We start from the raw sequence: 26,640 nt of genomic DNA on the forward strand, positions 1-26,640 counted from the left end.
AACTGTTATTAATAATCTTTATTATCCAGATTTTTACCTTATACTACAAAAACTGCACACTATCTGATATTGCTTGGATAACTGCAGTGTAACACTGAAACACAGCTCCTTTTAAAAATATCATTTCTAGATCACTGCCCAGGAAATGTCTTGGAGTGTAAGTATACACTGAGTATGGTGTACTGCTCTGAACTGGAAACTGTAGGTTCCAGATGCCAGTTATCAACACTACTCTGCTCCTAAAGTTCCCCTACCCCCTGCTCCTTTTCCTTCCCCTGCTGCCTTCTGGTCCTTGCATCCTTGCTGCTGCTGAGCCTGTTCCCCTAGGACCGACTCTGCTACAACCAGATATAGGGTCAGCCTCCACTCTGAGTTTGGCCAACCTCCTTCCTAGTACCATTGTTTTGGGTTCACCATCATGTTACCATCCCACTCCACTCTACTAGTTAGAAAGAACACAGAGCTTGGCATGATGCAACAACCTGTAGCTGTAGTGGTTGCCAAAGCAATGAGAGTTGGCTTGTCTCAGGGTAACAGCAAGTCTTATTTTGGTTTGAGTCAGGGCCTGGAGTGGCAAGACAACTGGAGGCATGTTGAAGCCATCATCCTTGGCTGGTTCAAACTACATCTAAGAGAACAGCAGGAGTTTTAGAAAGAACTGTATATGAAACTTAGCCAATTATATTTTCACAATTGTTTGATTCTATATAAAAAAAATCAATGCACTTACTATTTCAAATTTTTGTTTTAGAAGCAATCTCACTCTGTCACCCAGGCTGGAGTGCAGCGGCACAATCATAGCTCACTGAACTCCTAGGTTCAAGAAATTCTATCCCACCTCAGCCTCTGGAGTAGATGGGATTATAGGCGTGAGCCACCATGCTTGGCTCACTATTTTGGATTTTAATTTTGGACTCAAAATGTAAGCATGTTGATGTTAGTCTTTGGCTGGTTTAAAACATTCCTTTGAAGACAATATGCCTGAGAGCTAATTTAGACACAGACTGTTTCTAAAGGCTTACTCTTTTATATTTCCACCCTTATATAATTATACCACTGTAGAGAAAGATCCCAGGAATAAGACCCCAAAGCATGCTACAAAAGTGGGATGATAGAGAAACCACCACTGTTTAATGGGTTCAGGGTTTCCTTTTAGGATGATAAAAATGTTTTGGAACTAGATAAGAGGTGGTGATTGCACACTGTGGATGTACTGAATGCCACTGAATTATACTTTAAAATGGTTAGTTGTAAGTCATGTGAACTTCAACATGAAAAAGTTTTTTTTAAAAAAAAAAAAAGGAAAGAAAAAATAAACTACCACCATTCTCTCTGCTACCACAGAGCACTAAAATCTAGGAATTTGACTTTACTGCAGCCACTAACACCAGCACTGATGCCACTTCTGTATCAGGAACTTGACCTGGCAACCATGAAAGGTCCTCGGAAAGCCAGATGATACATATGGCAAAACTCATGACAGCATATGGACGACAGCACAGAACTTGTGCTGCATGTTGCTGAGTGCAGATATTTCTAATTACCAAAGTTACTGTCCGCCTCCTAGCAGCAAAAGAGACTTGAGGAAGTAAGGTTCATAACATGGAGGTTCACTAAAGTATAGAAAGGCCATTCAAAAGGTTGTGGGCTTCCACAAAAGTGTAAGTATTCATTACATCCTCCTAGCCTTCTGTGGATGCCAAGAGTTTGATTAAGTTCTAAGAGAGAGGAGATCTTCGCACAGTTTACCTTAAAGCACCCAATGTCTGCTTATGATCACTATACTCTTAACAGTACTTCCCAGGTCTCCAGAATTAGGACAGTCATTTGTTGTTAAATTAGCTGTATATTTCTCCCAGGGATCATATTCTCATGAAGCCTGATCAACCACTGACCCATTTAGTCATAGGACTATGCTATCCAAGAGAGGACCCAGTGATGCCACCACTGAAGGTATCTACAAAATTAAATGGTTTTATAATAGTACAGAGTTTTATGGTCACACAAAGTACGTATAAAATCTGGCTCATGGAGTTTGGGAAGAATAGTGATTGGACTGCAGAAATTATAGCATCTATCAGGTCTGGGGAGGGGGAGTTGTGGGGGTAGTAGTTAGTGAATATCAGCACGCTGACCTCTTCAAACAGGTGGTAAATGTTTTTCCACAGATCCTGCCCCTATGTTGGTCAGAGAGAAGCAAAGTAGGTGAATGTATTTTCCAGTAATTAATATTAGCATAAATGGGGCAAACATGAAAATGAAAATCTAAAGAAACCCATTCAGCACAGCTTTCATGAGCTCAGTGCCGACTCAAGATTTACAGAGAGGCTGAGCACAGTGGTTCATGCCTGCAATCCCAACACTTTGGGAAGCCAAGGCAGGAGGATCACTTGAGCTCAGGAGTTTGAGACCAGCCTGGCCAACATGGTGAAACCCCGTCTCTACTAAAAATACAAAAATTAGCTGGGCATGGTGGTGGGCACCTGTAGTCCCAGCTACTTGGAGGCTGAGGCAGGAGAATCGCTTGAACCCAGGAAGCGGAGGTTGCAGTGAGCCGAGATCATGCCACTACACTCTGGCCTGGGCAACAGAGTAAGACTCTGCCTCAAAAAAAAAAAAAAAAAAAAAAAAAGAAAAAAAGAAAAAAAGAAAAAAAAATGTACAGTGTAGACCAAACCTGGGCAGTCTAGTTAGCTCCACTCACATATCTTTAAGCTCAGAGGCTCCTGAACGCATATGTGTCCCACCCGGAGGCCTCCAGTGTCCTTGACTGTTCATAGTGGAATAGAAGGAGGCATTATGGTATTTGGTTCTATCTCTTATGCCTTCTGTTGACTGGATCCTCACTTAGAAATAAAAGACTGACACAACCCAATGGATGGGCTGGGGGTAAGATGCCAAGGAGAGTAATATAGGTGCGTCACTAACTAAATGGGCCAACCAAGCCCCATGCCTCCTTCTTAAAATGGGGAGTCTATAGAGGGAAAAGTTTTCTCTGAGAGCCTCAGGAATGTTAAGCCTGGCATCTACAAATATATCTTTGGGGCTGAGATCTTGAACCTTATACTTGCTTAATAAGCCATTTACTGCCTGCCATTTGGAAGATAAGAAAGAAAAGGGCATCAGAGATCAATGCCCCTAATGATACTTGGAAAAGAACATACCCAATATAAAGCTCCAAAATAATCTCAAAACTGGAAAAGTAGTCTGGCCACAACATATTGTGGCACAAAACAGTTAACACTCAAGCAGCTCTGGACTGGGCCAGTGAAATTTTACTGCTGACCCTTCCAAGTAGTCTAAATGGAGAGGGCTAGACAAGAGGGCAAAGTCAAGTTCATGGCAGCATGATGTTGCACTGGACATACTGCCATTTACTCAATTATGGACACCACATCAAAGACCAAGTGAATAAGGTGAAACTATGTTATTTAGCTATCTCTAGTCCTCAGTAACACTCCAGAGGCCATGATTTTTCTGAACTGGAGATTCAAACGGTGCAATGTATTAGCAATGAACGCTGAAAAGGAAAAACATTAAAAAAATTTGTAAGTCATCAAAAAAAAAAAAGGAAATACTTAGGTTTAAGTCTAACAAAATATGCGCAGGATCTGTAAGCTGAAAACTACAAAATAACAATGAAAGAAATCAAAGGCAATCTATGTAAAGGAAGATGTAGGCTATGTTTGGCCAGGTATGGTGACTCATGCCTATAAATCCCAGCACTTTGGGAGGCCAAGGCAGGTGGATGCCTTGAGGTGGTGACACCCTGTCTCTACTAAAAATACGAAAATTAGTCAGGTGTGATGGCACTCACCTGTAATCCCAGCTACTGGGGAGGCTGAGACAGGAGAACTGCTTCAACTCAGGAGACAAAGGTTGCAGTGAGCCAAGATCATGCTACTAAACTCCAGCTTGGGTAACAGAGCAAGACTCTGTCCCCACCCCACCAAAAAAAGATATATGCCATGTTCATTAATTGAAAAGCTCACCATTGTTAAATTCTCCTCAAATTGGCCTAGAAATTTAACACATTATAATCCAAATCTCAGAATTTTTTTAGATATTGATGTTAATATCCTTGCCCATCAGTAGTGACAGAAGCATCCACCTTACCAGCCAAATTATAAATGGACTCTCCTTCGTTAAACCCTCAGCAGTCACCCATACAGGATGTTCATGTATTAGATTATGTGAAATGACTATAGTCATCTGCTAAATTGATGCAAAACATTAATAATGAAGTTTTATCAAGGCCTTCCATTCACAGGCATAAGAGGTCTTACCAACTGACTTTGATGTTACCTGCCTGGATCTAACCCCAGAGAATAGATCCACATCGACATTCACCAGAGAAAATCACTTGGACCTTGCTCTTTAAGGGGCCACACTAAGTCCTATCTACCCCCTACCACTGCTATAAAGTGCCAGAGCTTTCGGTCTTGGGTCCATGCTTCCCACTGCAAGAGACTTCACTTATTGCCTGGAGCAGACAACGTTAGTGAAGCTCTCATTAACCACTCAAGTTTGCTGTCGTCTTCCATGACCTTCCCCATGAAATGGATACAAAGATAAGCATCACACATGGGTATCACTTCCTTGCATTAGCCAGTTTTCAGGATTTCCACTAGTTACATGTTCACTGGGTAAGGTCCTTAAAATTCAGATTTCACAAAGATTAAACTAATGGGTTTTTGATCTCGAGGTCATGGACACATCCACTAAGTACCCTGGATATCAGGAACAGAGCCTTCTTATCTTTTTTAAGTACTCTAAGAATCAGATTACCAGATCTGTCTCGCCATTTGCTCTGCAACTGGTCTCGTCTTTCCAGTTGGCCCTTTTGGGCTGCTAAAAGCAGTTTATCTCACAACCTTTAGTCCTTTGCTACTCAAAGTATGGCTCACAGACCAGCAGCATTAATATCACCAGGAAACTTGTTAGAAATGCAGAATCTCAGGCCCCACTCCAGATCTGCTGAACCAGTCTGCATTTTCTCAAGATCTCCAGGTGATTCGCGACAGAAGCATTGCTTACAAAGATTTAACCTTACTTTCCATTGGTTAAGTGAGTCCTTATCAAGCCAACCCTGATCCAAGAGCAACAATCAAGTTCAGCTGTGCACCACAGCAAATGAGGCATCACCTGATGGTTCTTAAATGGTGGTGATTCCTATTTGTTGCTTTTGTTGGTCACTGAGAGTTGGTTTTAAAATGAAAGGGACTTTCTTCTCCAAAGGAAGATTTGCCACACCAAAGCAGGAAAGGCAATGGTTTACCAAACAAAAAAACCCTAGGCCCTTTTATAAGCCTAATATTTACCCAAACACAGAAACATCAGATGTTTCTTTCCTCCATGTTCCAAAATAATAGGTCAGAGTTAGAAAGGGGAATCCATAGGCAGGTAACTTTTTGTTAACACCTTGCAAATGGTGACACTTGCAACGTCTGGCAAATGGTGACGCCTTGGACATATTACTCAACAAATTTTCCATGGCAGGCCCGTGGATCCAACCCCAAAGATAATTCCAGTATGTCTGTCTTATATCTGCCACTATACAAGGTTTATTGTAACATCCACTAATGGCTTATATAAGTGAGTTAAGCACTTTTACAACTATCCCCCCAAAAAACTGAATTTCCTGTTTCTGTTGATGTGATCATATAGTTTTTCTCCTTTATTCTGTACAGAGGTAAATTACATATTTTTATTAAAACATCCTCCTGTTCCTGGGATTCTCCTTTTGCTCATGATACAATATTTTATGCACTGCTACATTCAATGTGCCAGTATTTCATCAGCAATTTTTCCATCTATGTTCATAAACAAGATTGGTCTATTAATATTTCACAGTCTTTGTTCAAGTGTAGCTTTGAGATTTTACTAACTTTCTGAAATGGGTTGGGTAGCTTTCTCTCATTTCAAAGTTTCTATAAGATAGGAATTATCAGTTTCTCGATGTTTTGGTAACATTCACCTTTCAAAAATTGTCTTTTGGCGAGGTGGACTTGTGATTACTGATTCCATTTCTTCAGTGGTTGATTTAAATTGTCAAAATCTTAGATGGATCTTCTACTGTTTTCCTAGAAATATATCCATTTCTTCTCCACTTAACAAAATTTTTATCATAAAGTTAATGGTATTCTTATGATTATTTTAAATCTCTATTGGTAGTTATGTCCTTTAAAAAAAAAAAATCAAAATACTGTTTATTTGGGCCTTTTCCTTTCCTGACTGGAGGTTTATCTGAAGGGTCCCTTCTGCTGCAGCCTGCAAAGCCTCCATCAAGGCACACCCACCAGCTGGTTGCTGCCACGGCTGTGGCTTTACCTACCCCAGCTAACCCAGTGAGTATTAGTCCGTCCCCATACTGCTATAAAGAACTGCCCGAGATGGGGTAATTTATAATAAAAAGAGGACTGACTCACAGTTCTGCATGGCTGGAGAAGCCTCCAGAAACTCACAATCATGGTGGACGGCACCTCTTCACAGGGCAGCAAGAAGAACAAATGCAGGAGGAACTACCGAATACTTATAAAACCATCAGATCTCATGGGAACTCACTATCACGAGAGCAGCATGGGAGAAACCACTCCCATGATCCAATTCCTTTCATTTGGTCTCTCCCTTAACATGTGGAGATTATAATTCAAGATGAGATTTGTGCAGTGGGGACAGAAAGCCTAACCATTATCAGCGTGTTTGCTTGTTTACTTCTATTTTAAACTTTAAAATAAACCCGAAACTTTAGCAGTGCTGTTTTGCTACTCCTCTTAAATTCTCTCATTTTCTTGTATATTTCGTCCTTTTGCTAGTTTTGCACTGGTTACTACTCATAGTTTCTTTGTTGTACTGAGTCATTTAAGTATTTTGAGAACGGAAAAAAATGTTATTAAGTTCATTATTCCTTATGTATTTACTGAGCATACAATTGTTATAGAAGGCAGAAAGAATTTAAGTAGACAGGGTAAAGCGAGTCCCTGGCAGAAAACTTTTAACAACCAGCAGCTCAAAAATAGCTCCCTTTTTGACCTCATGCAGTTAACTCCAGTAAAACCCTTAATAAGCACATTCCTTTCCCTTTAGGGGCACTAAGATAAGGAAGCTAAAAGCAGACTAGGGGGGATGCCTGCAGCTGCAAAATGTATGGGAACAGACACAGAAACTCTCCCTTCCAGATAAGCTGGACAAAGAAACATAGACTAAGAGTCTAAGAGCCTTATGTGGTCAGGGAATGGGATAAGAGCTGATAAAAAGCTCTGCTCTGTACAGATAGCACACCTGGTCCCAACTAAAGCGTCCTCGGACCCTAGGAAGATAAAACATCCCCTCCTCACAAGCCCCCTCCTCGTTAGCCCATTTATAAAAACCCTGACATTTTTACTACAACTTGGCAACCTGCTTGGGACCCTTCTCTGTAACAGAGAGCTGTTATTTCCTTTTGCCTATTAAACTCCTGCTCCAAACTGTGTGTGTCTGCGACCTCGATCTCCTTGGCCATGAGACCAAGAATCTTGGTATTTACCCCAGACAACGAGGCTGCTTCACAATTACAGGTGCCTACTACATACTGGGCATTATGGAGATACTGGGAGTAAAGAGATGAAAAGAAATAGTTCATATTAAACCAGATATGTTTATACTGTAATACAGACATGTTTTTCTCTGTCCCATCCTATTTTATAGTTATAAAATCATATGGGCTCCATTTCTGGAGTACAGTTTTGGACAAATAATTTCATACCATACTGCATTTTCACGCAATACTGTAACTGCAGAACTGCGTAAGTATTTTCACGCAGTACTATAACTGTTACATTCTGAATCCCATAATGAGAGACATCTAAGTACAAAACCATGGCAAGAATACTGTGGCTTTTTATATTTGAGTCAAACTTAAAAATGTCCTGGCCTCATAAACTGTTTCCAAAAAAAACCTTCTCAGCATTTTTAACTTATAAGTAGATGGCAACATTTTAATCAAAACAACAAAATTTCTGATATTATATGTGACAAATGCAGGAAATGTACTTCCTCTCTCAAAAAATAACCCTTGAATGAACACAACTCTCACGTGGAAGTTTATTTTACTGGGGTGAAACTCTATATTTTTGCTAAATAATTTCTAATTTAACAAAGTAAAAGACAGCTGTCACAATTCCCAATATAAACAACAGCTTTTCCAAGTCAACCAAAAAGAGTAGTTTTGCACTAAAAACTGACAATCTTGTCTTTTGCTATTAAAAACCTATGGTTAGCAATTGCTAAAGAACTGTGGAGACTCTAGAAAGAGGGGAGTGGTACATATGTTCAATTCTTTTTTCCAAACACGTCAATAGAACAGAAGGTGCGGTAGTTTATGAATGCCAGAACTAAGCAAACTAGTAGTTTGCTTTTTTTAACATGCAAAAAATTCTTCACACAGTATTAATTATATTATTTTTCAAGTGCATTGGGTTTGACTGTAAGAAAATTAATTATTGGGACCAGAAATTAATAAGACATGATTAAAAGTTCCTCCAGCAAAAGTCATGTTTGCAAACTACCTAACTCAACCCTGATTACCCATATGTAGAAACTTCACACTTACATCACAATTAAAGACATAACTGAAATTGGTTGGCTGATTTTTGGCTTCCTCTGATTAGTCATTCACAGAGCTACAGTGGGACCTTAAAACTAATAGTTTCCCCAGCTATTTACCTCTGGAGTTCTGTTAAGGAACTTGTTGGCTTCAACAATGAAGGGAAATTGTGGTGCCTATATCCCATCAATTAGAAATAGGATAGGAATTTATCTTTGACTATAGGAGTTTAGTTCTGCCATTCAATTGGTACAAGGAGAGGGTAATGCTGGTTAAATTAAGACCTTTTTTTTTTTACAGTTATACTGTGGAAAGTTATTCAAATTTCAAATTTATTTACAGTGTTTGAAAAGCACACAACAGAAGATCTTCATTTATGCAACAAGTCAATCATCTGTGGTATGTATGGAAAATAAAAATCTAAGGTAAGTCAAACATACAAATTCTACCTCTTGCTTTCTCCATTAGAATATACACATTGGAAATCTAAGTTCCAAACAGTTCCTCTCTACTGAAGATAGTGAAATTAAGTGCAAGCCCCCTAATTACCAATTTTTTGGATGCTTACAAAATATTGAGCCTTGATGGTGGAAGAGGATTCTATTTAAAAGAGATGATTATATTTTTAAAAAGCTAAATTGACTCAGTTTATTTTCAAAAGAAGGGTTGATCCATGTTTTCAGTTTATTGCCATACAGAAAACATTTTATAAAATAATATGGTAGACTTCTACTTCAACATATTCACGTAAAAACATCACAGTGCAAGAAAGTGATCACAATTAAGCATGAAGACATCAAAAGCCAGCCAGTATTTTAACTACAGAGCAGAATATTCTTGCTGTCCCTTCCTAGAAAATGTTGGCACGTTCATTAACTGCTCAGGTTACAAAAATCACTTCGTGTCCACTTCTTGTCCTTCAATATATTTTCATAACTACAGTGTGTTACATTAATGCTGGTGGACAAATTAGCGGCTATAAAATCTAAAAACCTTTCAGATAGCACAATGATTTAAAACCAACTAGGAGAAAGCTCTCCCAGAATATTTTTGTATGTAATTTTCTGTCCATTACCACAACAACAGAGTAAAAAGCTGTTTTACCTTAAAAATAAGCTAAAGGAAGATAATTTCATTTTTCCTTTAAAACATTTCTTAGCTTTTAAATAGAGAGAAAAAGTTTAAATTTTCTTGGGGGAGGAGAATATTTCATAAGTAAAAACATCAAATGTTGTACAAATGTTTCATTTAGGAAACAAATACTTAGATTCAAAGGATTCTAAAACATTTCATCATTATAAGAAAAGTGTAATTTAAAGCTAAAAAATTGTAATACATCGAACTAATATAAATTACTCATTAACATGTTCTATTGTTTTTCATAAAATCCATAATTAAGGAATAGTGGGTTGGGTGAGACATTTTCCCCAACATTTGGTCAGATTAGCTAAGCAGCTCTGGGCAAAGGATGCCTCCTCTGAATCAGGATCTTGGCCTCTTAAATGAGGGCACTGGACTAACTGCCCGTTCACATCCCTCTAATCTACACAGTTATCACAACTGTTCATCTTGTATAATCCTTCCAAGGATGAAGTGTTTCAACTCAGTGTATTTTCCAGACAAAGCTCCTCTGTTTAAGCGGCAAAACTCTTCTTTAAACTTGAAAATTTTTACTTTAAAATGTTATTTCCAATGTATTTCCTGCCACCTTGGAAGATGTTGAGCGGTAACTAACAACACAGTCTCTAAATGACACAGTCTCCTGGACTTGCCAGCTGATGACAGGATCTGCAGATACATCTCAGGCTCTGCTCCAATTCTGAGCAACTCTGGGCCACACTGAGTGAGAAAGGGAATGATACCACCTACACTGTATTGCTTTGTTTCAAAGACCAATAGAGTTATAATATATCAAAGTATTTGTAAATTACAAATTACCATATGAATGCAAAGGACTGCTGTAATAAACCTAAGCAAACTTTTCCCTGATAATGAAATCTGGATAGTTTTAGAAAATCTATGTTGTTTGTCAAGACTTGTGCAATAGGCCAGGTGTGGTGGCTCACGCCTGTAATCCCAGCACTTTCAGAGACTCAGGCAGGAGGATTTCTTGAGCTCAGGAGTTCAACAGTAGCCTGGGAACATACTGAGACCTCATCTCTACAAGAAATCAAAAAATTAGCAAGGTGTGGTAGTGCACAACTGTAGTTCCAGCTATATGGGAGGCTGAGGTGGAAGGATTACTTGAGCCCAGAAGATTGAAGCTGCAATGAGCCTTGACCATGCCACTGCACTCCATCCCGGGCAAAAGAGCGAGACCCTGTCTCAAAAAAAAGAAAGAAAAAAAGACATGTGCAATGATAGCTCTGATGCTTTGGTTAGGTTAGGTGGCATTTTGTTCTTCTGCTTCTAATTATGCTTCTAATTGCACCAGGTGTGGGATTCAGTTTCTGTCTCCTCGAGTCTATAAATCTGACTTTAAATAGGTGGAAACCAAAACCTACAGATCTGTTACTTTAGCAAATGCTGTGTCATCACTATTTACTTTGAAAGAGTGGTTCCCAACCTAAGGTAGGCATCAGACTTACCTAGGAAGCATTTTAAAAGTGAGATTTCTAGGCTCTAGTCCTAGGGATTCTGATTCAGTATATCTGGAGTAGGACGCAGAAAAGCTCTATTTTTTTCCAAAAGCTTTCCAGGTAATCTCAACAAGCAATCAGTTCAGTTTTGGAGACATACTACTTTGCCCTCAATTTCTTCTCTATTTTAGTAGCTGCTGGTTTGTTTGTTTGTTTTCAGTATAAAAATTTCCCCTTGCATTAATCACAAGTACACTTAGAACAGACGGCCCATGATTTTGGCATAGATCCACAGAGAGTTAGTCATTACACTTCTTTACAATAACATTTAAAAATGATAAATTAACCTCAGAGCTAAGACAATGCACGTAGACGCCGAAGGGTGGCTGGTTCTGTGATTACAGGGCAACTGTTTTCTGCTTTACTTGTAATCAAGTCACTGATAAACATGAAGACCATATTACAGCTGTCACTGCCGAATAAAAGATGGCAGAACTCCTCCAAATAACAGGAAGATGGCTAACCAGCTAATCACTATCATTTAGAAAATGTTTCTAGCAAACATAAATGAAAGTATTTCTTAAAAAAAAACTAGTTTCCTATAGAAACCTGACGATTTTCACACTTCTGAAGTCTACCACAAAGCGAAAAGTTGACCAAAACTACAGTTGTTTAAAAATATGTTCAATTAACTGTGAAAATATAAGTGTAAAATAGGTGCAATTTCATCCTTTAGGAGGTTTAACGGGCACAAATGGAATTCAGTTTCCATTTATTCTACTCAAATAGTTTTGTGAAAACGACAAATGAAGTATTTGGTATAATATAGTTCTGAACACCATACCTTCCAAATTTAATACAAAAGCCACATTTAGATTTTCCGGATGTCCCAAGTGTGTCTAGGCACTGCGGAACGTCGTCATGTCTTTGGGTTCTCTGCTGGGGACGCACCAGTCATCAGCCTCGTGGTTGGTGTTGTAATGCTTCCAGGCAGCTTTGTTATACACTGGGAGTCTTTCTATTGAGTCTGTTGACAGAGCCTGAAAAAAAAAACCTAAGACCTATTAAGTCTGGCATTTTTTAGAATTCATTATTTGAGAAAACAGAGAATGGTAAAAAGGTTACAACAAATTAAATAATATTCTACTAGTATCTTATTAATCCTTATACCACCTAAATATACTTTTAAATGGTATGTATATTTGAAACATGTTATTTATTAAATCTATGGCACTGACTGATGTGCAGGTTGACTGAGTTTGTTGCTTACAGCAATTCCCCAGCCATCCTGGATGCTGCCGGATTGAAATTTTACACAAAACATGACCCAGATCAGAGTTGGCTAACTGAAGAAGTTGGTTAAATGTAAAAGCATACAAACTGATGTATGTATCTTAATATATGTATATAAATTTAATGAACTCTATTTTAATTATTTACTAGAAGAAATAGTGTTTTTTTCAGCATAGTCACTGTGCTTTAAAAAAACTCATCACAAGCCAGGCACGGTGGCTTATGCCTATAATCCCAGTGCTTTGGGAGGCTTACACAGGAAGACTGCTTGAGCCCAGGAGTTGGAGACCAGCCTGGGCAACATAGCAAGATCCCGTCTCTACAAAAAATAAAAATATCAGCTGGACATGGTGGCACACGGGTGTAGTCCTAACTACTTGGGAGACCGAGAGAGGAGGATCACTTGAAGCCCAGGGGTTCAAGGCTGTAGTGAATTATGACTGTACCACTGCACTCCAGCCTGGCAACAAAGCAAAACATTGTCTCTATAAATACATAAAAATTTAAAAATTCATTATAACATCATTAATAAATAGAAATCTATGCCTAAGGCATCTTAGCTTTTTCATGAACATTTATTGGCCCTGGGTTTGAACCTGTGTCTTCTCCGGCCTCCAATTTCAGTCACTGTGCACAAGATTTCTGCATCATGCATGACTTCATGTTTTCGATATATTATTACCAGTAATTCTCCATTGTATTTCAGCTTCCCATAAGTCACTGGAACCTGAGATAAACTACATTTCTGGTTATCTTCTTCAAGTTAGGATTTTTCAGTAGTATTTCCATCCCAGGCCAAAGGCATTTCCTAAGATGCAGAACATCCTGAACCAGAAAATCTCATTCTGATAATGCTAAAGTCTTCGATGTTAACTATTTTAATGATTCTCTAAGACGTCTTATCTTCTATTTTCTCTAAGGTAGAACTAAAAACATTTCACCTCCATATTCCCTCTAAATATTCCAGAATTTCTTGATCTATAGGCTAGACCAAGCTTGTCCAATCCATGGCCCACAGGCCGCATGCGGCCCAAGATGGCTTTGAATGAAGCTCAACACATTTGTAAACTTTCTTAAAATATTATGAGTTTTTTTTGCAATTTTTTTTAAGCTCATCAGCTATCGTTAGCATATTTTATGTGTGGCACAAGACAGCTGTTCTTCCACTGTGGCCCAGGGAAGCCATAAGATTGGACACTCATGGGCTAGATCAAAATGTTACATTTCATCATAAAAATATTGCACTGGGCCAGGTGTGGTGGTTCATGCCTGTAATCCCAGCACTTTGGGAGGCCAAGGCAAGCGGATCACCTGAGGTCAGGAGTTTGAGATCAGCCTGGCCAACATGGTCAAACCCCATCTCTACTAAAAATACAAAAGTTAGTCAGGCGCCTGTAATCCCAGCTATTTGGGAGGCTGAGGCAGGAGAACAGCGTGAACCCGGGAGGTGGAGGTTGCAGTGAGCCGAGATCATGCCATTGCACTCCAGTTTAGGTGACAGAGCGAGACTCCGTCTCAAAAAAAAAAAAAAAAAATTGCATCGATGTTGCCCTTTTTCCTCGCAATTGACATGGTTAAAAAAACAAACAAAAAATACCATCTAGAAAGAATTTAGTCTTTTCAGATATTTTTTCCAATATAAATTCTTCAACATTTCCTATAAAATAGATGCCATCTAGTGGCCAGAACAAGAAACTAGAGTCACTAAATCAGGCATAAACAGCCACCAGCGAGCTGAAGGAGAATGATGGAACCTAGTGTTTTTCCAACCATGTAAAATGTGTGGATCCTTCTTTAATGCATTGAACACTCCAGGCAAGCAGACTAAGTGCTTCTGTGTCCATCAGGTAAGCTATATGCTTACCAAGAGTCACTTGTGCTTGTTCCCAAATCTGTTTGTATAGTTCTGTCATTATAATTACAAAATTCATTACATAAGCAAAGAATAAAAAAGGGAATGTTTCCTTGAAAACTAAGATGAATGTTTTGGAAAGACTCATGAAGGAAAGTCACGTAAAACTTGCTGTCAAATCAGTCAGGAGGTATCTGTAAAAGACTGAATAAAAGTCCAAAAAAAATATGCACTTGTTGGTTTAAAGAAACTAAAATGATGCATTGTCAGTACAGCTTCTGCAAAAAAGATGTGACACTCCAATCTGCAGACCCACATACAAAGAAAAAGCCTTGGCAGTACATCAGAAGTTTGGTGTATCAATGTCCATTCATGTGTTTTATGTTAAAATTAAACTTGTATGATATATAACTTATGATTCTCTACTTTAATCCAATTTTTTTCCTATTAATAGCCAGAGTCCTGATCACTCCCGGATACAAATCTCTTTCCCCATAGTTGAGGGGATCATCTATCAAAATGGGTGAGATCCCAGGCAAAAAAACATAGTTTTTTTTCTATTTAAACAGCATGTGGTAGAGTTAAATTTCATTACAGTTAAGTATGGGCATCTGTTCTTATCACCAAAAGAAATATTAAATTAAGAAGACTACAGCTATTACCTTAATGTAGATAACTGCATCTGTCCCGTAACCCTCTAGGGAATACAGCTTCAGGTCTCCTTGGAAGTATTGTGCGTAAAGACGTGATATGGGCAATCCATAACCAAAACCAGCCTGTTTGATGAGAAAAGCAAAATTCTATTCAGAAAGCCACACACTGAAATACTTTTCTAATTAAGATAGATGCCATTGAGTACCCTGGGGCTATCAGAGCCTGCATCTGAGAGATGCATTATATTTAATATAATTAATATTTAAGCATTAATAATGATTAAGCTGAGGTTTACTTGAGTACTGTATCAGCTGACTTCCCTCTGGTCATTTAAAACTCTTTATTCTTTCTATAAAATGACTTGTGCTTGGTCTGGAAAAAGTATATTGCTTTTCCTTGCTGGCCTGCTCGATCATACTGTGTCCGGAATTGGTTCCTTCCAGTGGGTTCTTGGCCTGCAGACTTCTCCAGGAGAGGGGAGAAGAGCAGCATAAGCAGCTGGCAGAGGCAGGGAAAGACCAACAGAAAGGAAAGAGAGAAAAAGAAAGTCAGAGAGAGAGAGACAGAGAGAGGAAGAGAGAAACAAAGAGGGAGTCACAGAGAAAGAAAGAGACAAAGTCAGAGACAGAGAGAGGAAGAGACAGAGACAAAGAGGGAGTCAGAGAGAGAGACAAAGTCAAAGAGAGAGAGGAAGAGACAGACAAAGGGAGTCAGAAAGAGAGAGACAAAGAAGTCAAACAGAAAGAGAGATAGAAGTAGTAAAGAAAAAACAGTGTACCCTATTCCTTTAAAAGCCAGGGTAAATTTAAAACCTATAACTGATAACTGAAGGTCTTCTCTGTAACCCTGTAACACTCCAATACCACCTTGCTGTCAGTGTAAACAAGGGCACAGCCCGAAAGCACTGAGGCCACTGACAACCCGTAGCTTTCCTATCAAAAATCCTTAACCCAGCAGGTTTCCTAAAAGGGGATCTAAATCTGAAGGTCCGACCAGACATAGGAGGAACTCCCTTCAGGACAGGATGATAGATGTTTCCTCTGCGATTAAGGGAAAAAGACACAATGGGTATTCAGTAAGTGATAAGGAAACTCTCGTAGAAGCAGAGTTAGGAAAATTGCCTAATAATTGGTCTGCTCAAACATGTGAGCTGTTTGCACTCAGCCAAACCTTAAAGTACTTACAGAATCAGGAAGGAGCCATCTATACCAATTTTAAGTTAATAGGGACTGAACAAGGTCTTATTAATGGCAAAGAATAATTGAAATCTCAAACTTACAAGGTTTTCAACAAAAGTAAAGTTTGCTAAAAGTTAACAGTGTAACATATATTATCCTAACTTCTAATCTTATGGAAATCAGACCCTACCAGTGCCCCTCAAAGCTCAAGTCTGTCAGAGCAGGGCCATACAACTAATAACCCTACTTATAGAGTTAGAAATGGCCACTGCTACAGGAACCGGAATAGCCAGTTTTTATCTACTTCATTATCCTACCACCACACACTCTCAAAGGATTTCTCAGACAGTGTGCAAGAAATAACAAAATTTATCCTTACTCTACAGTCCCAAATAGACTCTTTGGCAGCAGTGACTCTCCAAAGCCGCCGAGGCCTAGACCTCCTCACTGCTGAGAACGGAGGACTCTGCACCTTCTTAGGGGAAGAATGTTGTTTTTACACTAACGAGTCAGGGATAGTACAAGATGCCGCCCGGCATTTACAGGAAAAGTCTTCTGAAATCAGACAACACCTTTCAAACTCTTCTACCAACCTCTGGAGTTGGGCAACATGGCTTCTTCCCTTTGTAGGTCCTGTGACAGCCATCTTGCTATTACTCACCTTCGGGCCCTGTATTTTTAACCTCCTTGTCAAATCTGTTTCCTCTAGAATCAAGGCCATCAAACTACAGATGGTCTTACAAATGGAACCCCAAATGAACTTAACTAACAACTTCTACCGAGGACCCCTGGACCAACCCGCTGGCCCTTTCACTGGCCTAAAGAGTTCCCCTCTGGAGGACACTACAACTACAGGGCCCCTTCTTTGCCCCAATCCAGCAGGAAGTAGCTACAGCAGTCATCGCCCAATTCTCAACAACAGTTGGGGTGTCCTGTTTAGAGGGGGAATTGAGAGGTGAAGCTGGCTGGGCTTCTGGGTTGGGTGGGGACTTGGATAACTTTTCTGTCTAGCTAAAGGTTTGTAAACGCACCAATCAGCACTCTGTAAAATCGACCAATCAGCAGGACATGGGCGGGGCCAAATAAGGGAATACAAGCTGGCCACCCCAGCTACCGGTGGCAACCTGCTCGGGTCCTCTTCCACACTGTGGAAGCTTTGTTCTTTCGCTCTTCACAATAAATCTTGCTGCTGCTCACTCTTTGGGTCTGCACTACCTTTATGAGCTGTAACACTCACCATGAAGGTCTGCAGCTTCACTCCTGAAGTCAGCGAGACCACGAACCTACCAGGAGGAACAAACAACTCCGGACGGGCCAACTTTAAGAGCTGTAACACTCACTGCGAAGGTCTGCGGCTTCACTCCTGAAGTCAAGCGAGACCACAAACCCACTGGAAGGAACTCCAGACACATCTGAACATCTGAAGGAACAAACTCCAGGCACACCATCTTTAAGAACTGTAACACTCATCACGAGGGTCCATGGCTTCATTCTTGAAGTCAGTGAGACCAAGAACCCACCAGAAGGAACCAATTCCGGACGTGGTATCTCAATACTGCTCTTGGCAATATCATATAAAATAGGTTATCTCTTTTACGAGCAAGAGTAGAAAATGGCTTGTTGCAGCCTAATAAATCTATCTCATGACTTCATATCATAAATTTCCAGCCATGTTCTGAGCCTGGAGACATCTCTAATATAGATCTACTTTCTTAATTCTCACTGACAGGTCACTTTTCCACTTAAAAATCTTCAAAACATACCACCACTCCAACCACCCCCATCCCACTATCTTAGAAATCAAAACCTAAGCTTCTGAAAAGAGCTTTCTAGACCTGGTAAGATCAGGTCTCTGCCTCCCACTTTCCAGTCCAGCACAACTACGCCTCTTGCTCTTACATTACTTAAACATATCATTCCGTGTCTGTTCATTTTTGTTCCCAGTATCCAGAATAGCCTCTTTATCTGGATAAATCCTACCAATTCCTAATACAAAACAAAACACATGGATAAATGGGAAAATGGTTTTTATTACCAAGTCATATGTTTAATGACATTCCATACAGCATGCTGACTATCAGCTTGTGTGGACTCAAGAATCAGAGTGCTATTCACAAATCCAGGCTCCAGCTTTACCTAACTCCACCAACTACAACTTGACTTTTCTACCCAGAGTCTCTGTTTGCCCATGAAAATCAACTATTCCATTTTCACACCTCCCTGCCCTGGGAGGCTAACCTGGATTATGTCACTGGATTCCCATGCCCTCTGCTTACAGCATGTCTTGGAAAACCCAGCAGGAGTTCAGAGGGAGTCAAGGCAGGGCATTTAATCCCCTGGTTCCTTCCCTGAGGTTGCCTTGGGCAGGCCGGGCCCCTGGAGAGTAAGCAGCTACTCTGCAGCTTTCCCTTCCTCTGGGTTCTGCTAACTTTGCCTTCTCCTCATCCCTCATGAACCAAGGTGGTGACAGCTTTGCTGCTGCTAGCCCTGGGTTCCTGTGCTATCTTTACCTACACCTATGTAATTAGTTTCTTTGTAAAAAGGCCTTCCTTCATAATTTGAGTGAGCTACCTCTTTCCTGTTGTGACTGTGACCGATACATTAACTGGTCTCAGAAGTGGCCCCAAGAAAACTGTATGAGCAGGTGGCTCAGGTTCCCACAATACCTGACCTACTTTACCACGTGCTCTCTCTTGACCACACTTACGGGCTGACTCATAGGGCTTCCCCTATAAGCAGTTAACAGGGAAGAAAAACAACATGGGCCTAGTCCACTGATGGATCTACCCCATGTGCTATCACCATCTGAAAGTAGGCTACCGTTTTCCTACTACAATCCCTCTCAGGGTTGGAGGGCAGGCCTGAAAGAAAGCGGTGAAAGTAAACCCTTCCAGCATAGGCAGTGACAAAACAAGTGGCTGGCTTGTTAAGGACTTGGAAAGAACAAAACTGAGTGAAGGATGAGAAGGAGGTCTGGAAGAGAGATGTGTGGATGTTCCTCTCTGGACTTACAGTGTGAAGATAGCCTATCCATGCAAAGACCCACCAGAAGGTATCCACAGGGAGGAAGCCCTCAGTAACCAGGTAGACAAGAAAGCCACCCCTGTGGGCATCAGTTGGCCTTTCTCCAGCTACTCTACTGCCTGCTCACTGGGACCATCTACAAAGCGATGTCAGCAGAAAGGAGGCTCTGCAAGAAATTAGTAACAGTCTTAGCCTTGTTAAGGGCATGTAGATTTATGGGGGAGCCTGTTCCAGGTCAAGCCTCCTATTTTCTTAAATATTCACATACATTTTACAACCTAAAATAACAAACACTTACATGGCATTTACCATGAGCCAGGCACTACAAACAGCATTTTTACATGTATCAACTCACTTAATTCTCACAATAACTCCATTTTTCTAACTGGGGAATCTGTGGCATCCAGAGGTCAATAATTTTCCCAAGGCTGCACATCTAAGATGCAGCAGTATCAGAAACAGAACCAAAGAGTTTAGATCCAGAGTCTAGACTAGCTCACTATGCCACTCTCCACAAAAATTCTACAGTATTCGTTTACTACAAAAACAGCAGCTCCCTTCTCTCCCTCTACTTTTTAGGATAAAACTAGACTTGTGAAAAGATGCTCATGTTTATCATTTGACATTGTCTGTCTGCCCCTTGACATATGGATGCCAACTCCTGGAGACCATGTATCTGAATTGGAGGACATTACTAGAGCAAGCATTTCAACTATAGTACAGCTGTAGCCATAAAATTTGTGCTATGCATCAGGTAAAACTGAGAGATGAAGCTGGCTGGGCTTCTGGGTCACGTGGGGACTTGGAGAACTTTTCTGTCTAGCTAAAGGTTTGTAAACGCGCCAATCAGCGCTCTTTGTCTAGCTAATCGGGTGGGGACTTGGAGAACTTTTGTTATCTAAAGGATTGTAAATGGCACCAATCAGCACTCTGTGTCTAGCTAAAGGTTTGTAAACACACCAATCAGCGCTCTGTAAAAACGGACCAATCAGCTCTCTGTAAAACGGACCAATCAGCTCTCTGTAAAACGGACCAATCAGCTCTGTATAAAACAAGACCAATCAGCAGCATGTGGGTGGGGCCAGATAAGGGAATAAAAGCAGGCCACCAGAGCCAGCAGCAGTAAGCCGCTCTGGTCCCCTTCCAGGCTGTGGAAGCTTTGTTCTTTTACTCTTCACAATAATCTTTCTGCTGCTCTCTCTTTGGGTCTGCACTACCTTTATGAGCTGTAACACTCACTGCGAAGGTCTGCAGCTTCATTCCTGAAACCAGCAAGACCACGAACCCACCCGGAGGAACAAACAACTCCGGACGTGCCGCCTTTATGAGCTGTAACACCCACCACGAAGGTCTGCAGCTTCACTCTTGAAGCCAGCAAGACCATGAACCCACTGAGAGGAACACACAACTCCGGACGCACTGCCTTTATGAGCTGTAACACTCACTGTGAAGGTCTGCAGCTTCACTCTTGAAGCCAGCGAAACCATGAACCCACGGGGAGGAAGAAACTCTGGACACATCTGAAGGAACTCTGGACACACCATCTTTAAGAACTGTAACACCCATCGTGAGGGTCTGCGGCTTCATTCTTGAAGTCAGCAAGACCAAGAACCCACCAATTCCAGACACAAAACTATCAGAATAAAGTCCTAGTAACTTCCTAGGAAGGGGTCTAAAATAGATCTATCTTATACTATATCCCCTCATGTTACAGCATAACTCTACTGGAAATGTCAGAGAAGTTTCCAAGCCTAAAAGAATAGAGTTCTTCTAGAATACAGACAAAATTTTGGCAACATACTTTTTGTGGGGGATTTAGAACATAAAGATAAGGAGGGAGTCAATTCAAAAGTTGACCCTATTAAACCTGAAAATAGGTGGGGCTAAGATTAATAAAAACACCATCAAAGCAATTATAATTTAAGCCTTCAGGTTGGTGATTGAACAGATTAGAATTTTAGTCTTATTTTTCAGTCTAGGATATGAGATCATTCTAATGACAAATACTTGAGAAAAAAGTCAACACTAAAAAGTAATTCACTGTTGACCAAACACTATTAAAACCAGTAATTTATTCCCCACATTAGAAATAATGTGGTTAACCATATTTCAAAATATGGTTTCACACAGGAAAACCACTGCTATATCACGATCAAACTTTGTAACAACAACTCCAAATCTCTGTCTCGTGCCCATTTCAGTTGGGGAAAAAAAAGTTTTCTGAAGGCTGTTTAAATTTAGGGGAAAGTGTGTGTTTCTAAGAGCTTCCTTCTTCCTTGTGGAGTACCCTACATGACGGCTGAACTTACTTATTTGACAGCTAGAGCATGTGGAAGGCAATACACAGAAACACACTTCATTATTTCTTGATAACATACCAGCGGCACCGCGCGGGAGGTCTCAACACGAGGTCTCGGTGCAGTTGAATACATGTAGTTGAAGAGTCTGTCAATTTTCCTCAAAGGAACACCACCTCCTCGGTCACTCATCTAAGGTAAGAAAAGGATCATGCTCTATGCCCAAATCCTCAAAACCGGAAAATATCAACACTTACTCATAGCATCACAGTTTAACTGCTGGTGGGAGAGCGCTTTTTTTTTTTTTTTTTTTTGAGACAGTCTCGCTTTGTCGCCCAGGCTGGAGTGCACTGGTGCGATCTCAGCTCACTGCAACCTCTGCTTCCGGGGTTCATGCCATTCTCCTCCCTCAGCCTCCCAAGTAGCTAGGACTACAGGCGCCCGCCACCACGCCCGGCTAATTTTTTTTAGTAGAGGCGGGGTTTCACCATGTTAGCCAGGATGGTCTCGTTCTCCTGACCTCATGATCTGCCCGCCTTGGCCTCCCAAAGTGCTGAGATTACATGCATGAGCCACGGCGCCCAGCCTAAGTGCTGCTTTTGAAAATGAATACAACACAATCCAAGTTGCCAATATAAGCATTTCCCGCACTGTTGAACCCAACCCAACTCCTCTAATATGTGAAACTCTAATACATAAACTCCCTCATAATACTGCTGTGGCTTTGTATATTTCTGGGAGTCTCACTGGAGGCCGAGGCGGGCGGATCACAAGGTCAGGAGATCGAGACCACGGTGAAACCCCATCTCTGCTAAAAAAAAATACAAAAAAAAATTAGCCGGGTGTGGTGGCGGGCACCTGTAGTCCCAGCTACTCGGAGAGGCTGAGGCAGGAGAATGGCGTGAACCCAGGAGGCGGAGCTTGCAGTGAGCCAAGATCGCGCCACTGCACTCCAGCCTGGGCGACAGAGTGAGACTCTGTCTCAAAAAAAAAAACAAAAAAAAACACAGTGCATTATAGCACAGAACTGGGCACAAGTTAACCCTATCTTGTATGTAACTATAAATCTGTTATTCCTTTCTGGTGGGCAGTGTGGTGACTAGAAGCAAATTAAACATGCACACCTGTAATCTCAGTACTTTGGGAGGCAGGGTGGTTGAATCACTTGAGGTCAGGAGTTCAAGACCAGTTTGGCCGACAGAGCGAAACCCCATCTCTACTAAAAATATAACAATTAGACAGGTGTGGTGGCACATGCCTGTAGTCCCAGCTACTTGGGAGGCTGAGGCAGAACAACTGCTTGAACCCAGGAGATGGAGGTTACAACGAGCCAAGACCGTACCACTGCTCTCCAGCCTGGGTGACAGACCAAGACTCCTTCTCCAAAAAAAAAATTAAAAATGCATGTACTAGGCTGGGCATAGTGATCCACGCTTATAATCGCGACACTTTGGGAGACTGAGACAAGAGAATCACTTGAAGCCAGGAGTTTGAGATCAGCCTGCACAACAGAGTAAGACCCCATCGCTACAAAAAATTTTCTAAAATTAGCTGGGCATGGTGGCATACAATTGTGATCCCAGCTACTTGGGAGGCTGAGGAAGGAGTATCACTTGAGCTCAGGAGGTGGAGGCTATAGTGAGCTATGACTGCACCACTGTACTCCAGCCTGGGTGACAGAGTGAGCCACTGTCTCTAAATTAAAAAAACAAAAACAAAAAAAGAAATGCATATATTGGGTGGGTGTGGTGGCTCATATAATCCCAACACTTTGGGAGGCCATAACAGGGGGATCACTTGGGCCCAGCAGTTCCAGACCAGCCTGGGCAATATAGTGAGACTCTGTCTCTACAAAAAAAAAAAAAAAAAAAAATTTAAAATTAGCCAGATGTGGTAGTGCATGCCTGTAATCCCAACTACTTGGAAGGCTGAGGCAGAAGGATCACTTCAGCCCAGGAGTTTGAGGCTGTAGTGAGCTATGATCTCACCACTGTACTCCAACCTGGGTGACAGAATAAAACCTTGCCTCTATTAAAAACAAAAAATGCATGTATCTTTCACACAACAATGTCACTTCCAGAAATTTATCCTAAGAAAATAAGCAGAAAAGCATGCAAAGTATGTATAAGAACATCCATCACAGCTCGGTGAAGAATACCTAAAAGTAAACAACCTAAACAGGGGATTAGTTAAGTAAAACAAAGTACATTCTAAAATAGAATATTGTTAACCATTAATTAGATATTATATAGAACTCTATATACTGGCATAAGAGATATGGTTAAGCAGCAAAAATAGTTACAAAGAAGCATTTATAATACTCTGTAAAAATTCTATTATAAAAAGGTCTGAAATGATATCCAATTTTATTGTCTGTAGAAGGAGTAATTTTCTCTTCTTGTTTGGGGTTTTCAGTTTCTGAATTTTCTTCACAATTACTTTAACAGGAAAAAAAACAGTATAATTTTCATTTTCAGGGAGAAAAAGAACCGCTACTTTGTGCTTCCATCTACAAGCAATTTTACAGCCTAGAACCCCAGGAAACTTTCTGATGTGTTCGTAAGGCATGTAGGTCTTTACATTTTTATATCATTTTTCAACTCAAATAAACAGTATGGCAAATCAAATTTAGCTAGTTACGTATAATTTTTCTTTTCCTTCAAAGTTAACATGGACTTATTTTCCTAGCTACTATCCAGCTTGTATTCTAATCTACACAGCCATTTTCCTTTCTCACAGAATCTGAATTGATTTCACTGTCTATAATATAGTTGTCATATACAAAGAAATCTGCTTTTAATTTATGTATATATAGATTAAAATAGTACTGAATAATATGTATTAAAAGTCAATAGGCTGAATGGCTTACAGTTGAGTTTTTATATATTTAAAAATTTTTACAGTATATTACCTTTATAACAGTAATTATGTAGATATTTTGATTTTTATAACTAAAAAAATTGCCTTGAAATACCATTGAAAGATCTGCCTCTAATACATCTAAAATTAAGTAATTACACTATCAATAATAAAGTATACAAGGACTTTATTAGGAACTTGTGGCTGGGTATGGTGGCTTACACCTATAAACCCAGCACTTTGGGAGGCTAAGGCGGGCGAATCACTTGAGGTCAGCAGTTCAAGACCAGCCTGGCCAACATGGCAAAACCCTGTCTCTACTAAAAATACAAAAATTAGCCAGGCCTCATGGTGCACGCCTGTAATCTCAGCTACTCGGGAGGCTGAGGCACAAGAATCTCTTGAATCCAGGAGGATGTTGCAGTGAGCCATGGTTGCGCCACTGCACTCTAGCCTGGGTGACAGAGCGAGACTCTGCTCAGTTAAAAAAAAAAAAAAAAAAAAAAAAACAACTTTTATGTAGTATTATGCTTGAAATTGCTCTTGGCCCTGTAAAGCAATTTATTTTAGTAAGATGAATAAAGAACTCTGGGTATTTTGAGAAATCCATCAATTTGTTAATTATTCATCCTTTAATTCAATGCTCTGCTGCACATTTGCTAGTAACATGAATAAGAAGTATGTGTATTCTATAAATACATGAAGGGAGTAAAGAACATATTAGAATAGACACTGAGATAAAAAGGCAGACTTGAGTAAATACTTCCTGGTTTTCCTTAACCTTTTGGCCAGGGAAATGGTAACAACCTGGCAAGTACAAAATAGGTCATTTCCAGCCTCAGGCTGCATGGGAGAATAAGAGGGGCTAAGCAGACAGGACAGAGAGGATGTGAGAAGCATCATCTCGCTAGAGGTAAAGGGCAAACTAAGCCACAGGCATAGAGTTAGAAACTACAGTCAAAGTAGTACTTTGCTTTGCAGCCAACAATACAATAAACTGGAGCCAGTGGATTTTAAAGTAGGCAAAAGTTTCCAAAAGAGCAGTAATAGATTATTGGAGGATCCAAGTTCTTCAGGAAAAGGGAGGGAGGGAATAATGGAGAGACAGATATTTAGTCTGTATATATTCAAGGCAAGAAGAATGGCACCTTTGATGACAAATGTATTGAAAGAGAGATGTGAAAACTAACACGAAACCTTATTAAGATAATAAGAGATAAGTAATGTCAACAGGAAGGCCAAGGAAGAGAAGTTTGCCCATTATTTTTAAAGTTTTCTCTTCAGTGCACAAAAGCACCACTTGTCAATGTCATCTAACCAAGAGCTGCCATCCCTAACTTCCTGTTCCCGGTAACACTAGGCTCCCTAGGTTAATTCATGTGAACTCTAGGCCCAGATGAACCACTGCTGACTAGATGACAGCTCTAAAGCCAGAACATTCCCTGTATTCACTGGAGCTCCTAAAGTTTCTTAGCCAACAGCGTTTTCACTGTTAAGTTTGTAAAATCATCAACAGTAAATGAACCAAGACATTTAAGTTTTAATTTAAATGACATGTAGGCTGGGCACTGTGGCTCACACCTGTAATCCCAGCACTTTGGGAGGCCGAGGTGGGCAGATCACTTGAGGTCAGGAGTTCAAGACCAGCCTGGCCAACATGGTGAAACCCCGTCTCTACTAAAAATACAAAAATCAGTCAGGTGTGGTGGCACACGCCTGTAATCCCCGCTACTCGGGAGGCTGAGACAGGAAAACTGCTTGAACCCAGGAAAGAGCAGTCGCAGCGAGTCGAGATTCTGCCACTGCATTCCAGCCTGGGTGACAGAATAACACTCCGTCTAGAAAAAAAAAAAAAAAAACAAAAGACATGTGGCTATAACACATAGGTTATTTATAGATTATATACTAAACACAGAATTGAAAGAGCAGCTAGGGCTGTAAGACAGAAACAACAACTTTTGTATAGGATTTTTAGCAGGAGGATAAAAGGTAAAAAATATCAATAATTTGAACAAGCTAAAACAAAAATGGGGAAGAAAAAAACCAAGCCTTGATTCTGAAAGTCTAGGGTAAGTAATGGGGATCAAAGCTCGACTGAAGAAAAAGCAAGAATTTAACATGTAAAGAGAGGCTGCAAGAGGAGATGCCTTCATGTGACCTTGGATGTGAGGAACAGAAACAACAGGTGAAGGCAGAGCCTAATACAGACAGGACTTCTAGAACAGTCTTTTTGAGACCTTTACAAGCCTTTCTATTTTATTTTAAACAGCTTTATTCAAATGTAATTAACATAGCAGGCTTCTAGAACACTCTTTTTGAG

General features: G+C 40.3%; 1 protein-coding gene across 5 annotated transcripts in view; it reads right to left on the reverse strand.

Moving 5' to 3' along the window:
* PDK1 (pyruvate dehydrogenase kinase 1) overlaps positions 1–26,640 on the reverse strand; it is a 119,465-nt gene that overhangs the window by 67,233 nt on the left and 25,592 nt on the right. For 3 of the 5 annotated variants that reach the window (XM_058441114.1, XM_032755362.2, XM_058441109.1), the window contains exons 9-11: positions 21,543–21,653; positions 14,971–15,084; positions 7,822–12,203 (exon numbers count right to left, since the gene is read on the reverse strand). In XM_058441114.1, the coding sequence (XP_058297097.1) occupies positions 12,063–12,203; positions 14,971–15,084; positions 21,543–21,653 (366 nt within the window). In that variant the 3' untranslated portion in view covers positions 7,822–12,062. Of the gene's footprint in view, positions 1–7,821; positions 12,204–14,970; positions 15,085–21,542; positions 21,654–26,640 lie in introns of those variants that run through there. The other 2 variants (XR_004370342.2, XR_004370343.2) reach the window with 2 other exon arrangements.

Source organism: Hylobates moloch, unplaced genomic scaffold (assembly GCF_009828535.3).
Source record: "Hylobates moloch isolate HMO894 unplaced genomic scaffold, HMol_V3 SCAFFOLD_1, whole genome shotgun sequence".
NCBI lineage: Eukaryota > Metazoa > Chordata > Mammalia > Primates > Hylobatidae > Hylobates > Hylobates moloch.